This window comes from Eurypyga helias, unplaced genomic scaffold (genome assembly GCF_000690775.1).
Source record: "Eurypyga helias isolate BGI_N326 unplaced genomic scaffold, ASM69077v1 scaffold25105, whole genome shotgun sequence".
NCBI classification, from domain to species: domain Eukaryota; kingdom Metazoa; phylum Chordata; class Aves; order Eurypygiformes; family Eurypygidae; genus Eurypyga; species Eurypyga helias.
The window spans coordinates 1-18,265 of NW_010249860.1; the positions used below are offsets into that span (position 1 = coordinate 1).

At 42.4% G+C, this 18,265-nt stretch overlaps 1 protein-coding gene across 1 annotated transcript; it reads left to right on the forward strand.

Moving 5' to 3' along the window:
* Positions 1-3,027: 3,027 nt before the first annotated feature.
* LOC104509545 (visual pigment-like receptor peropsin) lies at positions 3,028-4,355 on the forward strand (the record flags this gene model as incomplete). Its single annotated transcript, XM_010151518.1, has 2 exons — positions 3,028-3,251; positions 3,915-4,355. Coding segments are annotated over 2 exons (665 nt in total), but the record flags the coding sequence as incomplete, so codon positions are not given.
* Positions 4,356-18,265: the final 13,910 nt, after the last annotated feature.

Here is an 18,265-nt window from a genome sequence, read left to right on the forward strand (position 1 = left end):
AGCCGGAGTTAAACCATGACAATGTTTGTGATAAACCAGACCAATTATCAGTGGAACTGAGAAAATCATTCATCATGCATGACGTACGTGCAGAGTGTTGCCTGCTTTGGTATCAGCTATAAAGAGATTTTTTTTTTAAGATATCACATGAAAGACTTGGACCAAGAACATATTAGCTATGAAAAAACAGAGACCAGAAATATTTGGCATGGTTAAGCAATGAGATAAAGAAAATTATCAAAAGAAATCCTTCAAAAACTGTCAAGATTAGGAAGCTAGAGAAGAACACAAGTTCCAGCAAGTTAGACTTGAAACTATAAGAAGACAAGCCAGAAAGTTTTGGTGTAACAGTCTGTTGAAAATATGAAAACTAACATAGCAGAAGAAGAAAAAGATGTCAGAAAGTCTGTCAGTCCAAGAAGTGATTAGGTTGGAAGGTAAGGCCATAACAAAAATGAGAGGGGGAGCCGGCAGGAGGGGAGGAAAAATTTTGAATAGACAACACTGTTGTAATTCAATGGCTAAGGGATATTCCCACACCATAAAATTTCTTCATGGCAGAAAGTAGGAGAAAATTGTACCAAATTAAATCTTTAAAAATTCAACAAAAGAAATCTCTAGGAACAAATGGTAATGATACAAGAGTCCTAAAAACTGAAATCATGTGTCATTTCAAATGAATTTGTCAACTGATGATTTCAATTTCCAGCAGTTAATTGCCTGGATCCTGTAGGTATCTGCATCCTTTGACAAGCCATGAGATCTATGAAGACTTATTAAAGCAGCTATGTGAATATATCCTCTTAAATACATGAAATTTGAGGTACTCTGGACCCTTGAAGGGTTTGAGAAAAGCATCCATTTCTATTATTGTTAAATCTTCTCTCCTTCCCAAAACAAAATGTTGCCAGGATATTAGGCTCACTGTTTTGTTGGTCATTTGTTTTTGTTTTTTTTTTCTTAAACACAACCAGAGTGTTATTAGACTCTTTTAATTTTATCTCATGTTTTTGTGCACTGGATATATCATAATGTTGGGGGGTTTGGACTGGTAATTTTCTGTGTCTTCTGGCAATCTGTGTTTTCTTTTTCCATTAATCTTAGTAGATCTTCATTTGGAGAAGGATTTCTGATGTCCCTATTTGGCCTTAAACTGGGATCAGGGACTTCTTGGGCATCACTGCCTTGCCAGGGCATCCAAGTGCCCTCATGGATACTGTTTGGAATAAGTACCTTTATAGTGGTCTTCAAGACTACTTCTAGGAGCAGTTTTTCCTACTGAGAGTCACAGAGGTGTCAGGTTCCTGGGCTATCTGACTCTAAACACTTTTCCATTGAGGGCACCCGTGGAGATGTGGGAGCCCAGCAATAGCAAGTCCCTCAGCAGACAGTGGAGCAGGCAGCGGGTGCCGACAGAGCACAGCACATTACACCTACCTGCTGCGGACCTCTCCCTTCTACGCAGCAGCTGCAGGGGTCCCCACGACCCTGCTCATTTTTGGAAATGCCACTTGCCAATGTCTCTGCAGAGGGGGAAGCACAGCTCTGCATTCTGACTCACAGAAAATCTGCAGGGTTTTCTTTTCATGTCATCTGGAGGCTGCTTTCTTTTTTCAGTCAAAAGTTTTCACAACCCAGAAACATGGAATGAAGCCAGATTTTATGGTTATCTTTTTGAATCTTGGGGTTTACTGGTGAAAAAGTCAAAGGAGACAAACACCTATTTTTATTACTGAACACATCCAGACAGCTACACCTAGAGCTTTTGGTGTTAAAAATATGGAGCTCTTTTGGATGAGACTCATAAAAGGTATTTTAATCTTTTGTTCCTTTAATTCATCCTGTCTAAACCTCCTATCACCTGTGAGGAATTAAGGGTTTGATTGTTTGGGTTTTTTTTTTTTTTTCTTCTTCTCTGGAATTATCACTGGATGTCAGGGAGAGATCTGTTGCTAAATCATGCAGGCTTCACCTGTATGGTATCCCCAGGACTTGTTAATACTTGACTTAAATAAATGAAGCATGAAACAAAATTATGTATAATTCAATTTGCTGCCATAGCTGTCAGAAAAAAAAAAAAAACAACCAAATAAAACAACACAAAAACGTCCAACCCAGCTTTTTCTACTTAAAAAGAAAATCAACAATTCACAATCCATAGAAAACCTCTAATGCTATCAAACTCAAGTTTTATATCAGGACACATTTGCAAACACGACAGCACCTAAAGGAGTCCGCTGTTACTCATAAAAAGTATTTAACAGAGACTGCACTTTATGCTTACTGCCTTTCCCTTAAGTACCTGATCAGATTGTGTCCTTTTGTAGATCACACTAGCTGCAGATCCTGCAATCTGCCTAACTTCATTTTTAAGAGCCTACCACTCCTTTGTAGTTGCAGAACTGTATGCTTCCCATTTAACAAGAGGTGCCGTACCTTTTTAAGTATTTACGCTTGTCATCTTCCCATATTTTTTATCATTAGTTGTATCAATTTGCTTGCATAGGTCTTGCTATAGTAAAATTTTCATTGCCTTTTTTTTCTATTAAAAAACCTCAATATGTTTATTTCGTGCTTTGCCATGTAAGTAGTGACATTATATTTAGCATATTGTTTCTTTACTATTGCTTGTTATGCTATTGCAGTGCTCATCTTAGGAAATTACTATGTAGAAGGTTATGAGAAATAAGAATAGATACTCAAAAATATCAAACATAGTGAATGAATATTAGGAAAAAAAGAGAGTATCACAATTTTCTATTCTGAAATAACAGTTCATGCACTATGGATTTACACTGGAAATCTAAACTGGACAGAATGATAAAACTTGTTACGATCTAGCTGGTAAATTGAAAAATTGCTTATGTAGGAAACTATGTCACAGCTCATTAAATCAGAAAGATAAATCCATTCTTTAGCACTTCATGAAGAAAAATAAAGAAAAATACAGCATTTGAATGGATAAAGTAATCACTCAGAGGCAGAAAATGTTCTAAAAATGCTAACCAACTTATTTTTTCTTTCTAGATCGCATGTATGGCACATGTGAGATAGATTGGGCAAAAGCCAACTTCTCTACAATCTACAAGTCCTACATTGTCTCCATTTTTATCTGCTGTTTTTTCCTACCTGTGACAGTCATGATCTTCTCCTATGTGTCAATTATCAATACTGTCAAGCTAAGCCATGCATTAACAGGACTGGGTGACCCCACAGACAGGCAGAGGAGAATGGAGCGGGATGTCACCAGGGTGAGTTTGGGTTTCACGTTGGGTGGGATTTACATCTCAATGAAATCTCTCTTTCCAAAAATTGGTCCCAACTAGAACACGAGAGAACAAATCAGTTGCATTTCATTTTTCTATAATCCCTAGTGACAGAGTCTGAACTCAGTGAAGAATATGAAGATTGTTTAAAACTCCTACTCCTTCAGTTGGCTAATACTGGTGCTACATTACATGTAAAAAATAATCTAAATATAATTGGAGTGGGTTATACCGCACAAGAACAAAAGTTTGGTTTGGCACATGCTTTTTGCTTTCAGAAGTTACATTACTTCTGAGTATACACAGAAGTTACAGTGGAGCTTTCAATTTACTTACTGTTGACCTAAGTCCATCCAAAACCCTCTTAATTCTTATAAACATACCGGGTGGTGTAGCTATTTTCATTCCATTAGATGAGGCATTGCTCAAGCACACCACCATGCCAAAGTAAGTTATATAGCTTCTAGGTCTGCCTGCCTCCACTAAAGTGAATCTTTTGCTTGCCTATACTCTCCTGTGAGCCTTACCCTTGGGACCACCTGAATGTTTCCCTTCCAGCCAAGTGTCCTAGCTATTATTCCCAGCATATTACTTCCCTGATGTGGTCTTCCAGAACAGATTTAAGACTATTCTTCTTCTGTCTTTTAGGTTTCTATTGTCATTAGCACAGCCTTCATTATTGCGTGGTCACCATACGCTGTCATCTCCATATGGTCTGCCTACGGTTACCCTGTGCCCAATCTTACCAGCATCCTTGCCAGTTTGTTTGCTAAGTCTGCCAGCTTCTACAATCCCATTATCTACTTTGGAATGAGCTCCAAATTTCGGAGGGACATTTTCATCTTGTTCCATTGTGCCAAGGAAGTCAAGGACCCTGTGAAGCTCAAACGTTTCAAAAATCTCAAGCAAAAACAACAAGAGCCTTCACAGAAAGAAGAGAAGTATGCAGGCGAAATGCACCCTGCGCCAAGCCCTGATTCTGGGGTGGGAAGTCCAACCAATACCCCACCTCCGGCAAACAGGGAAGTGTATTTTGGTATTCTCGATACACCATCTAATAACCCTGACATTGAATGTGATAGACTGTAAGTTTTGTGGCCAGTTAACACACGTACCCCACTTTGTGTTCAGGAAGACCCTCTTCAGATCACCGCTCAAGTGATTTCCTAATTCCCAGACACTATAGCACTGCTGACTACAACTCAAGCACGTCAGACAACAAAGTGATATTTTCCTTCTATGTAGGTACAAAAAGCTACGAAGCGCATTACAATGCGGGCAGCAAACCCAGGGCCAGAAACATCTGATTTCCACATGCGTGCAGGAAGAGGAATACTGACATATGAAGAGCAGGCATTAGCTGAGAAAAATTACTCATATCTTCCTATCCAAACTTTATTAATTAGGAGATTACATTTCCACATACATGTTTTGCTCCTCAACAGCCCCAGCTATAGAGGAGGGTTCTAGCTCTGTGGTGCTGTAGGAGAAGAGGGGCCCTGCCGAGATGGCTGTGGAGCTGCCCGCCTTGGGGCTCCCAGGCCCTGTGCACGCACGGGTGTGGGCCCATTTGTCCGTGTCTGACTCTGCGTCTATGAAGGTGCTGGGAGTTGTAGATCTCGGCATTTACTAGGCGCTGTGGTCCTAATGGTGGCTTCATACTTTGCCTTGTCGGTCTGCAGAATTATTTCCACCTTCTGTGACCTTCACGGTGAGCAGGGCCTGGCTGCAGCATTCAGACTTAGAAAAACTGGCCTTGAATTAGACTGATCTGTCTCCAAACTTGTTTTTCTACCTGACTATTAAGGTGGAGCGAGAGATGTTGCACAGGCAATGAAACCAAAAGTGATGTTAAATTTTTAAGAGTACTAATGAAGTGTGCCATCAGAGCGCTTCACAAAATATAATCCAGCACTTTGCTGCTGCTTCTAAAGAAAGTTTTTGTACCTGCCTATGGGTAAAACATGACTTTTAGTTAAACATATCTAAGTAGCAATTAAGGATAGTGACTTAAATAGCTGAGCTGTAGACTTAAATCAGAACCAAGACTGTCAGATGTTATAATGCCCAGTTATTCCACCAAGTTTATTTTACAGATTCAAAGTGAGGAGGTGTATCTTCATAAGTCTCCATCCTGGAAATTAACTGAATACTCAGAACTTCTGTAAAAATGTCTGTGTTAGCCATGGAAATTGTGGGTTCATTTAGTGCTGTTTGCCAGTTAAACAAGGAGGAAAAAAAAAAAAAAAGAAGAAGAAAAATAACCCCTTCAACATTGGTTGCTAACTTCACTGCTATTTATGACTTTTTGGAATCTCACTGTCAGGGTGTACTAAAATGTAGTTGTTTTGCAAACGTATGCTTTTCCAGATGTGTTTTTTGGGAAAGTTACAAAGAGAGCCGCCTTCATTTCCCCCATTACTGTATTTGTTTTGAGAAAGTCACCTGTGTTTTGAAGTTAAAAAACAAATAAACATTATAAGCAACAGCAGGGAACTGTGTTTTTATTCATGGCCACAGATCTGAACTACAAGAGTATTCATTTTGGTGGAAATTTTTGAGATAGGGGTGCTATTTCATTACCATAAATAATTAAAAGCAAATAAGTAAACAGTTTGCTTCCATATAAAAGTGCATGCTGTAGCTGCAGAAATAGATGAAATCATTTAGGGCGAAATCCTGTCACAGCTGGATGCAGCCAGGCTGGGTTAGCCAAAGCTAGCACGCAGTTTTGAAAGCTTCTAGATGTAGCACAGAATCCACTTTGGCAACCCTTTTCACTGCTGAAAGTGCTCGGGTTTTCCTCCAAAGAAAGAGGAATGCCACGCATCCCCATTGGATGTGGTTCTCGGAGGTATCCTGGAGAAAAGGGGGCTGAGGGAAGACCTTATAGCTCTCTACAGCTACCTGAAATGAGGTTGCAGAGAGGTGGGTCTCTTCTCCCGAGTAAGAAGTGACAGGACAAGAGGAAATGGCCTCAAGTTGCACCAGGGAAGGTTTAGATTGGGTATTAAGAAAAAATTCTTCACTGAAAGGGTTGCCAGGCACTGGAATAGGCTGCCCAGGGGAGAGGTTGAGTCACCATTCCTGGAGGGGTTTAAAGGGCATGTAGATGTGGCACTTAAGGACATGGTTTAGTGATGGATTTGGCAGTGTTCAGTTAACAGTTGGACTTGCTGATCTTAAACACCTTTTCTAACTTAAAGATTCTATGATTCTAGATACCTGCAGCCACAGGTATGCTGGACAACTGCCCACAGAGCCTCCTGGACCATAGGTGTCAGCCTGGCTTTCAATATCTATTTTAATTTCCACTAATTTACGGATAACCAGAGAATTCTTGCCTGCCTATGCTGTAACAACGCTGCTGATCCACAGGATCCAGACTGACACAGAAAAGTGTGAAAAGGGCAAGGAAGAAGGCAGAGCAACAAGGCCATTTCCAAGAGTTCCCCCAAACTCCAGCTGAGATCTCTACTAGGTCATACACCACTGAGCATGTACAGGGAGCTTAGACTGGGGGAAGAGGAGGGAGTAGTAAAATTGAGCCACAAACAGGAGCAGAGGAAGAATATAAGAGAAAGAGAACCAGCTAAGCAGGGGAGCAAGGAGCCAGGAGCCAAAGGGTGCATACCCGCTGAAATACAACCAGAAACAGCCAGCACAGAAAAATCCTTGACTGGACCAAGATAGAGCTCCCACCTGCAAGGCCTATGGCTGCAGTCCTTTGTGGATATACAGTAATACCATGGGACTGCATAACTGTAGAGCAGAATATCTGGTTTTGCAGGTTACACAGGGAAAAAGAGGATGGGTGCCTTTGCAGGCACCAACCTGTGCTCCAGGTTCAGTAACAGCAGAGGCACATTTGTCACTGAAGTTGCTCAGGTTAAAAAGTTTCCAGCCCTAAAGCACCCGTGCCCTGTACCTGCACCCACGACATCAGCACATGGCAAAGGCAGAAAAAAGATCCAGTTACCACCTGAGTGCAGGTAAGGGAATGCATTTCAGCATTTCAAGTGTGTAAATCCACACAAATCAATTTGTGAAACATTTTGCCTGTGTTCTGCATTTCCTCCCCTCATCTCTGGTCCCACAAGTGCCAGGACAAGGTTGGTCCCCACTGCTGCCTTCACAGGTGGACTCCTCTGGCTGCTGAGCCCACACTGCAGGTCAGGGAGGAGCAAAGAGCTTGGGGGCTTGAGACAGTCAGCAAGCATAAGCACAGTCTAGATATGCTGAAGAGGGTCAATGGGGTTTTATGCATTTTTCTTCAGGACAAACGAAGTCAAGTGCAAACAGTGTAGAGAGTCCTGGAGTCAAATTACTCCTCCCCATAACATTGCTGCTCCCCACAACTTTGGATCTTCTTTTACAGTGGATGAGGTTTAGCAACAGAGATGCAAGAAGGCTGTTGTCCTGGCTGATATTCTGGTGACAAAGGATGCTTTCCTGGGAAACCACAGCTTTGAACACTCTCCACCTGAGATGACCTTAAAGGAAGGTCTCACTCACCCTGATGAAGAGAAGGACTACCTGCTCTCATGCTCTCAATGCTTTCTCTTTAGAAACACTACATTTTTACAATGCAAAAAGCCTACAGATATGCCAAAGGCAGGGCCAGATGTCATATCACCATGAGACAGGACATCCCATCCTTGTGCTGCCACTTCATCTTGTGTGAAGGGACCCAGCAGGCAGGCAGCATGGACTTGTTAACAGGACTTGATTCTTATATTACCTCTACCAGGGGCCATTTTCCATGTGTTTTGTATTGAATTGATCAGTGCCAGCCTGTGCAAATGAGATCTCATGACTATTGCTAGTATCCAAACGATCTCTTGTCATGACATAGGAAAACAATATTCAGATCTTCCTCCTTTTAGCATAGAAATTCTGACATGTAGGTTCTGTCTCTCTTGCTCAGCCCTGGATATTACTGCAAGATTTTGTAATTGTTGGGGTTGACACACTAAAACTAAGTAGTATCATCTGGCAGAAGGCAATAGGCCAAGCAGTTCTAGCATTTCCAAAGGATGCTCTCAGCATTTGCTTGCTTGTTCCAGCAGAATCTGAGACAGAGGTTAGCCCTCTTCTACCTTAGATGCAACAAACCCAGCCAAAAAACCTTGCTAGCCATACATTATCCATTTCTGTACTCACAGCCCTGTTGATATAATTAAAGGACTCTTGCAAAAATTAGGTGGCTGAGCAAAGTCACTCTGCATAAAACGTGAAGCCCTTAAGCCACCCTTTAAAATATGCCTTTAGCTACTCTACATACTCATTTCCACATATTTCCCAACTGTTTTGATTAGCTATTGATTAGTACACTCAGCAGGTGAGTTCCTAATGGCTACACAATTACTGTATTTACACGTGTACCAAGACCTCATCAGCTCTTACTTCATTATTTCTTATTATCTATATTATTCATAATAATCAACATACAAGTATTATGCCATAATTACTGCAGCAATTAATCATGAAGTGCAGCTATTAATACTCACTTGTACAACTTGGCCTTGCAGGGGGATTACCAACACCCCCATCACTAACACAACCCTTTGGCTTGGGCTACACAGTTTGAACAATGAAATTGACCCAGGATTACTCCTGTTCAATTTCCACATTTTAAAACAGCCTCTTCTGGGTTGGGGGGCAGGGGGGAATAATTTGTTTATTTATGCCAAGAAAGCCTTTAGGGCCCACATTTCCCCTGCTGGCGTTTTTGCCAAGCTGAAAATGTTTTAGAGTGTCAGCACATTGAAATGCACAGCAACCTTTCCTAATAGCTTTGACATTTCTAATGGTCACATGAATAACTTGAGTGTGCAGTTGGAGGGAGTGGGAGACCTGCTGCAGCCCAGTCCATCTTCTCAGTGCTATTGTGCCTTTTGATCTAATGACTCGTGTAAAAGTATTTCTTACAGTAAATCCCCCTTCACCCCCTTTGAGACAGCGACTTTATTACTGAACTGCTCAGGCTTACACCCCCTTTCAGGTTCTCTCTCCACCTCTAGAAACCCTTCATTCTTTGCCGCACAGACTGACAAGATAAGAGCGATACAGAGTATGCCCATCCAAGCATGGCCTATGGTTTGGCACTTCCCTCAGCAGAGAGAGATGGAGACAAAATCCCTTCCCTGGAGTAGGACTGGCCAAGACTTGTTCTCCTGCTACCTTTGGGAATGCTTCCATCCCAGGCAATAACGAAAAGGGTGGGTAACGTTACGATGTCTGTATTTTCAGCTACCCTGGAGACAAGCCAGCCTGGAAACCCAGCTTCTCTTGCAGTGCTGGGTGTCCCCCTCTGCCTACCTCTCACTTTGGTAAAGGCTTGGAGGCTGAACCTGCTCACTACATCAACAAATGCAAACGATTTTTGTAAGCACTTCGGGAACTCTGCAGACCAAAGTGAAGATGTCTGCACAGTAAATGGGTCTGTGTCTAGTATGCGGTCTGAAATGCCTGATTCCTCTCTGCAGCAAAGACTCCACAGTACCCAGCCCCCAGTCCCTTCCCTGCATTGATAATCTAAGAACATGGAAAGGTACAGTACCACGCAACTGGAAAAAGAATATATACTTTCAAGGTCCTCATGGTCAGCATATATTCCTGCTCTCTGGGAGTTGGCAATTAGGTGATTCCAGATGAAGCAGCATAAAAGGTGAAAACAGGATCTTCTCCAGAAGAAGGAGTAAAGGTACTACTGGATACACATATACACAGATCCTGAGAGTAGCTTTGTGCCTGGTAGACTCTTAGAAAAATTCACCTACTCACATTTGGACTAAGAGAGATAGCTGAGTCGCGTTGACACCAAGGTACTCAAATGTACGTATTTAATACATATTTCTGAAAGGGTTTGGTTGTTTGTGGGGTTTTTTTGGGTTTGGTTGGTTGGTTTTTTAAATCTGTCTATATAACAATAGTTCATTATAAAAGGGAAGCAAGACTGTGCAAGAGACACACAAGAATAAATTTACGATTCAAGGGATGTCCAAATAGTACTACAGTAAGAACACAGAACAATAAGAAAATTACTAAATGGAAAGTAATAACCCCTTTGCTAATACAAAAATTGGGGCTGCACTGAATGATAAAAATAAAACTACCATCTGTCTGTGCCAATAACCATCATCTTTAATGTTCATTGAATAAGACAAAAGCCCTTTAGGGATAACAAACATACAGCATTTAATTATGTAATGGGATATATCCTAGTAAAACAGGAATGGAAGGACTTTGAGAAATCACTGCAGTAAACACCCTCCCTCACTGATCTTTGACAGCCTCCAGTAGCCTTTTGACACTATACACCGGCCAGCCTGGCTAATGCAAAGAAGCACCACTGGAGCAAAGCTGAAATGGTCCCAGAGGGTGTGCATGTGGCAGGAGGCACATCTTCTAGGTCCAGCACAAGGTCGGTGCAAGCTGCACAAGCAGGAGCTACCTCTTTCTGTCATATCTGCTGCAATATTTGCAACGGGAAGCATGAAGTCAAGAATAGCGTTTGGCAGCACAAATCTGAGCACGAGCATGTGGCATGACCCAGCAAAGCCTTCCTATGCACTGAAGATAAATTTCAAATGGATTCATGTATTATAACGTTCATGCAGAGAAGTGGGAGAAGCTTAGAGAAATCAGAGCATGCTTCACACCATCGGTAAATTGCTGTATGAAATGAACAAAACTAACTTCTCAGTGCAAACTAGCCAATCCCTAGGATAACATGTGGTCTACGCATAGATTTAAAGGTAATGGAAAATGAGCTTTAGCTGATCCTTGACTGATACCATGTTACCTGACAATACCTGACAATCCACTGCCTTTGCTGAAAGGCAGCAGTGAAGTACAGCCCTGTTATCATGTGTCCTATCAGAACAAATCATCCCAGGTAAATCCCGTTCAAGAATTTGAAAGGTTAAGTCTTATCTACAGAAATGAGACCCATATCTCCCCACAATTTGGAGAAGCTATTACTAGACTATCCCCATCCTTGGGGTGATGGCAAGGGAAAACATCCATTTTTGGAAAGTTGATACACCTTATGCTTTGAAAGATGTTATACATTCCTGGAAAGTTAATACACCTTAATGTGATGGAATGGACAGGGAATCCAAAAAAGGGAGGGTAAAGCATCGTGAACATCATTGATCACTGTCTATCAAAGCACAAGAACACCTTGTCATGTCAAGGAAGACTCAGATTGGCCATGCAATATATAAAAGGACAAAGAGAACGGGCTACCAAGACAGTAAAATTGCTATGTTTATCTCATGTTTCACTTTTTCCTGGGATGACACAATCCAATGAAGACATGCAAAGATCTGCAAGGACAAGAGGTCTAGCACAGTATATCTGCAGGTTAGTCCTGTGTCTGAGGAGCTGTTGCCTCTTTGGTGAACAACAGTACTGCTTGGACTGGTTATCTTTTCTCTGGAAGACAAATGTCGCTTTTAGACCTTGGCTAAATTCACAAGAAGTTCTGAAAGAAGTCAGAGCTTTTACAAGAGTTGGAGCACAGGGGCTCAGAGAACATGGGAAAAGATCACCTTCAGAGGGCTGTGAGGAAAGACCAGGCTAGCACTAGGATAACTAGTCAGGTACACCTGCAGATAAAGGAGCCAAAAACCTTGACCTGATAACTTACAGCTGAGAAGAACAAGGCTCTAACAACTTCTGGGCTGCAGTACTTAGCATACTTAAGTCCTCCTCTAGCTAGTTTAGACCTCATGTTTGCTTATACCCCACTCACTGGCTCTGTGTAATGGTTGCTGGTGCCCACCCACATGTCTATCAATTCCCTGTGACCTTGAGGAGAAATGGCATCCCAGTTTCACATTTCCAGTCTAACAGAAATCCTATGTTCATGTTTGCGGCTTGGTTTATTGCCACACCCCATATTATACTAAATATGCACTATCGCTAGTGTTTTGTCAACAGATAAGGAAGAGCACAGACAACAACCAGAAAGTTAGAATGGGTTAATACAACACCAAAACACTTCCTAATAAGAATTATTATTGTGAAGCAGGCACAACTTTTCACAATTGCTTTCCCTCCTCCATGAAAATAGAGCATCACCATGGAGCAGTGAAACATGGGGAGTTCCCATAATGTTAGGTCTTACCTGTTTTGCCCATAAAGAGCCCCTTAAGCATTTATCTAGCAGGCAGCAAGGAGTAAGTGCAGTATATGCATCAAAAACCCACTACCGAGAGCAATCTCCCTGAAGTCCTACAAAGACAACATGGATTTGGGGCCATACCCCCTTATAACCATATGCAATAGAAATTAACAATGATAGTTATATTGCCACAATCTATGCCTGGGACAATAGTTCTGGCCTCATAAAATTATATTCTCCAGATAAGACCCACTCAGTGAATCTGTTCAATCACCTAAAGACTTTCCTTTAATGCCTCCATCTGCAAAATCTGGAATTGCACTTCACCCAGCAAGTTCAGCTGCAGTTCAGCATGCACAGTCAGGTCTAGGGATGCTCAACATATGTTCTCTCAGTTGTAGATCCCAAAGTTTGCTAATGAAGATGACATGCCTCAGCTGCCTCTAATCCTGAAGAATCTGAATGCTTTCTGAATAGCAGAATGCACCCCAAGCACGTCTGCCATGAAAAAAATAGGTTTATCCTATTTTGCAATATGGGATCTTGCACAGTTAAGGAGCTGGGGTTGTTTAGCCTGCAGAAGAGAAGGCTGAGGGAAGACCTCATGGCTCTCTACAGCTACCTGAAAGGAGGTTGCAGAGAAGTGGGTGTTGGTCTCTTCTCCCAAGTAACAAGCAATAGGATGAGAGGAAATGGCCTCAAGTTGCACCAGGGAAGGTTTAAATTAGATATTAAGAGAAATTTCTTCACTGAAAGGTTTGTTGGGCATTGGAACAGGCCGCCCAGGGAAGTGGTTGAGTCACCATCCCTGGAGGTATTTAAAGGACATATAGATGTGGCACCTAGGGACATGGCTTTGTGGTGGACTTGACAGTGCTCGGTTAACAGTTGGACATGATGACCTTAATGGTCTTTTCCAGCCTAAAAGATGCCATGATTCGATGATCCCCGTCATCCTGTCAATCCTCTATAAGCCTATGTTACAAACAGAGGAAGAAAGACCAGACCATCAGACAGCAAGGGGGCACAATTCCAGCCTCTGGTTGCCATTCAAGACTGACCTTGACACCTGGATAAACCCAGCAAGGATTAAATACACTCAGCAGGGTTGGGAAACTAGCCTGGTCTTCCCTTAAGGACTGCTTTGACTTAGTCATAATTATTTCAGGCTTTGTTAACCAGGCGTGGGTCGATTTGACTTGCTCAGCAACAAGCTTAAAAACCAAATAATCCAATTAATTGAAGAAGCAGAGTGTAAAAGTGTTTGGAAAGGGTTGAGAAAGCCAGGAGGAGCAGCCGGCATGTCCCTGGTGGGATGTCTCTCCAAACAAGGGCGCACAGAGGCCCCTTGTTAGCTCAGCGGGGACAGCAGCATGGCTGCTCTTTGAACCCCGCAGTCCTCAGGACTGTGACATTTCACTAGGACTCAGAAAACCAAGGCGGGGGGAACAAAGCCCCATATGCCATGCAGGCATTCATGCTTGCAGTTAAATAAACTCCAGAGACAAATGCTAACATTTGCAACTGCTTCCCACTTCCGATCCCACAATGACACCTCAACAAGGGTTTATATAAAACTTTTCTCTAGCCTGTCAACACAGCCTTCATAGGGCAACAACAAAAAAATGTCAGAAGTGACTTAAGAATATATCTTTAGCACTGAAATGAGTATTTGTGCTTAGGCTGAGGGAGGGAGAGGGGAGTAGGAGGAGGAAGATTGAGGAGCCTTCACAATTATTCACATTGCAGTCTCAGAATATGTGTAGAGCTATTCATTCAAAATGTTGTCATTGATAATGGTATTCAGCTGCAGAAATCCCTAAATATCATTTAGAGAGAGAGAGAGAAAGACAACTCCTATATGTGACTGGAGTGACGAAAATTCAGGGCTTTGGCTCAAATGCCTTGTAACACCGCTCCAATCCTGACCCTTGCTGTGTAAAACCTTGTGATTAAGAAGCCATATGACTGCAACAAACCCCACCATCAATGATCCCCTTCAGAAAGAGTCATTGTGCCTATAAATCCAGGGTGAAATTCCTCCCAGCACTGAGTAATGGCTCAACTTTGGTGTTAATGGCCACAATAGTTTTGACACATGTCCAGGTCTGTAAGACTGGCTGTTGAGACACTGAGGAAAAACCAAGGTCTTCCCAATGGTTACTTTTATTCCTGTCAGACTCGAGCAGCCAGGATCCTGCCTGCATCCTCCCTACAGCTTCTCCCAACAGTGCTGAGAAAAGGAGAAACAAAGAGCATCAGTGGGGAAACAGGTCTCCCTTCACCATGCCCTTGTTTATGAGTTTCTGTCTGTCTCTTGGAGCAGGGGCAGAAAAAGTCATCCTTTTTTATCCTAGAGATACGGGACAGAAATCCTATTCCCTTGCAAGGAACAGCAAACAGATTAATTGTAAGTCACAAAGATTTCGTCCACAGTGTCTCAAGATGAGGCCAAGAACAAGTGAAATGTTTAGAGAGAAGAGGACACCAAGGTCAAGTGCTTGGGTGCTGCAAGATAAGGTTAGTTCCTCTTATCAAAATTCAGATGTATAAAACTGTTCTCAGACTTTTTGGTGTTTTGTAGATTATAAGTGATAGCCACACTGATAATTTACCGTTGGAGAGTAAATTGCTTACCCTCCAACAACTGTTTATGGGACAGAAACTCATAAAACATGCATGCACCATCCCTGCCATCCCACTGATGGGGTCTCTGGGACCATTCTTGGTCCAACCTCTTGACCTCCACTCTATACAACAGTTGATGGCAGAAGTGACAATTCTGAAAATCTCGACTGAAGTACAAGCACTAATATCTAGTTCCTAGGAACCATCTTTTTCATAGCAACTGACTCCTTGGAGATTCAGTTGCACTGTCAGTTTCCTACAGATGAAACACAAAAGACATCACAGATTACTTCAAAAACTCTTCAAAAAAGAAAAATAAAGAGAGAGGTAAATGAAATTAGAATTTGTACCAGTTTCCTCATTTACAGGTGCTGCCAAGTTCACGATTACCCATTTTGTGAACACTGCTTGTCTGCATGTCATCATGTGCATGCAGTGTGCTTTTAGAAGGACAGACGTGATGATGGAAAAAGCTGGTGTGCAGAGGGCCATACTCAGGTTTTTTTTGAAGTCCATTTATCTGTTGTCTTTCATTTCTTGGATCTCTTAGCAGGCATCAGCCTGATTTTATGCCCCTGACTCTGTAACCTTCAGAAAGTCCAGCCTTGGAAACGCGAAACAGACTAAACAGGGAATTTACTCAAACATTCCCATAACTAGGCAGAGTTCTTTGGCAAACTGCATCCCTCATAGTAACACCAATTCCTTCCCCTCCCTGCATCTGAAAAGAAACAAACGGTAACAGACTAAAAGCAAATGATTGCTTACCGCAAATTAACCCAATTTATTACATGCAAATCAGTACTTGTTTCAATTTTCTTACGCATTCTTGTAAGTTGACGTTTTACTAGATGATCAAAGGTATTCACTTACTGAGAGAAAAGAAGAAAAAAGAAAGCTGTAAAGCATCAACTTTGTGAAGACCAAAGAAATTCACTTAGAACAGCAGAAGCTTTAAAATGTAATTTCCCACAAGATCACTGTCTGCTGAGCTGGACAAGAACAGCTGGATGAAAACACTTACAGTTAGTACCTGCAAGTTCCTTTACAGGTCTTCCCATGCAATGCCACAAAGGAGACAAAGTGAGCTTCTGATGGCATCCCATCAGGCATCTGAGCTCCTTTAAGCAGAGTATATACACGAGCTATCCCAGCCCACAGCAAATCTGGCCTGATGGCAGAAAGCCCCCTGAGGAGGACACAGTGAGAGGGGAGCTCAGCAAACACAACGGGGCTGGATGCAGAACCACTGTGGGATGCACCTGGGGCCTCAACAGACACCGTTTACAACTCGTCTGAGCTGTCAGCAACAACTCACCCACACCAGAGCAAACAGCTGAGGCAATTGATGAGCTGCAACGCAGGGTAGCGTGTCATGTTTACCACCACAGCCAATACAGCTTGCTTAAGTACTTATTATCTCACTCAGGAGGGGAATGCATCATTTTACACAGCTTTTTGGGCTCTACATGGCTGTAGTTGTAACTGTCCAAAATTAACACAACAGGTGCCTCACTCAGCCTTCCTCTGACCTTAGTTATTCCCTGGCCTTCCCCCTGAGACTCCCAAACCCATTCCAGGATGCAACAGAAACGATTTTGCAAACCAAAGTACAAGCACCGACCTTGGCACAGGTGCTGTGCTGCAGGGCTGTGGGAGCAGCAGTAGGAAACATCTCCCTTTTGCCTGGTCCTGAGAAACTCCTTCCCCAGCACACACACCTTTGCAGAATGCATCTGCAGAGCCCTGGACATCCATCTCTGGGAGCCATGAACACAATGGGCATCCCTCACAGGGCTGGGAAACCCAGAACCTGTCTGCAACAGCTTCTTGTTGTTCTTGCTGTATTGAAAAGAGGCAATTGCTTCATACATCCCTACCTTTTCTGACAGAAGCCACCAGTTTTTAAAGCTACTTGCTGAGCTATTTGCAGAAGAGCTCCCATACTTGTGGTGAATGAGTGGTATAGGCCACTTAAAAGCTCACCATCCAGGTATGAGAGAAATTAATATGAATTTGTGAAAAATGTGACTTAACAGAATTCAATGGCAAGGTCTACTCTATTACATATTCAACATGAAAAAATATTTTTTTAAAAAAACATACAAAAGGGAAATCAAATTAGAATTGGGTTAAAATGATATATGCATGGAACGTGGGAGATGATTTACATGGTGTTACAGAAATTGAGTCAGAATTGGGTTGGTACGATTTATATCGCGATTAGGGAAGGAAGGTGAGGGAAACCCTCCTGTTGAGTTACGAGGTTCAGAGTGCACCCCCTTGCTTTCCAAACTCCTCAGAGAGAAGTGTAGTCGCAGCTGAATCCATTCCTAGTCCCAAACCAGATCAACTGTTTATGTCCAAAGGGAGTAGGTGCAAGGATCTCAGTGTGATTATTTAACATATGATTTTGTGGTTTATATAACTTAAGAATAGCAGCAGTTTAAGCTGGAGTAGCAACAATTTAAAGTGCATTAACACTATTAAGATAAAAAACTATCAATTCATCAGCACAACTTCATCGAAGACTTAAAGTTCTTAAATCAGATCACATGCACATAGAGAGATAAAGAGATAGATAGATATACAAAAGTATATACCTGTTAAGATTTCCCCTTGAGTTCAGTGAAAATATTCACATCAGTCGCCTTTGCATGTCTCAGCAGGTGAAGGGTTGAACCTCAAGGAAAGGGTATCAGCCCAGGTCCTGCTGTTGGTCTCTAACGATAGTTCTCCAATTTTGCAAATGTGAGAGCTTTGGAGGTCCAAGAGGTGCCCCCATTCAGAGAGAGACACTTTGAGCCCAGCTCAAAGGGCCTCACTTGGGAGCACTGTTTAGAGTCATGAGATGACTGGGTGGGAATCAGTAAATTTCCACTCTGGCCACAGCTCAGGTTGGTAATTACTGGAGCACCAGCAACTGCTGGTACCAGTTTGCCTGAGTTTCAATGTGTTTCAGGGTTGTCAGGGAGTGATTAGTCATTCCATTCTTATTCCCCACTGTGGCCGGGTGGTTGAATTACTGGTGCGTACCATAGTCAGGCAACTGGATTCCCAGTACGGTTAATGCCATTCCTGGCCTTAGCAGCGTGTCAAGGGACACTTAACTGCCAAACTCACTGCACAATGGCCAGGGCTTACTGGGAGTTTCTTAGGCCATAAGGTAGTCCAGGAGCTGGGCAGAGGGAAATGTACCACCACACTGCTGCCATCAATCCAAAGGAAGCAGGCCAGG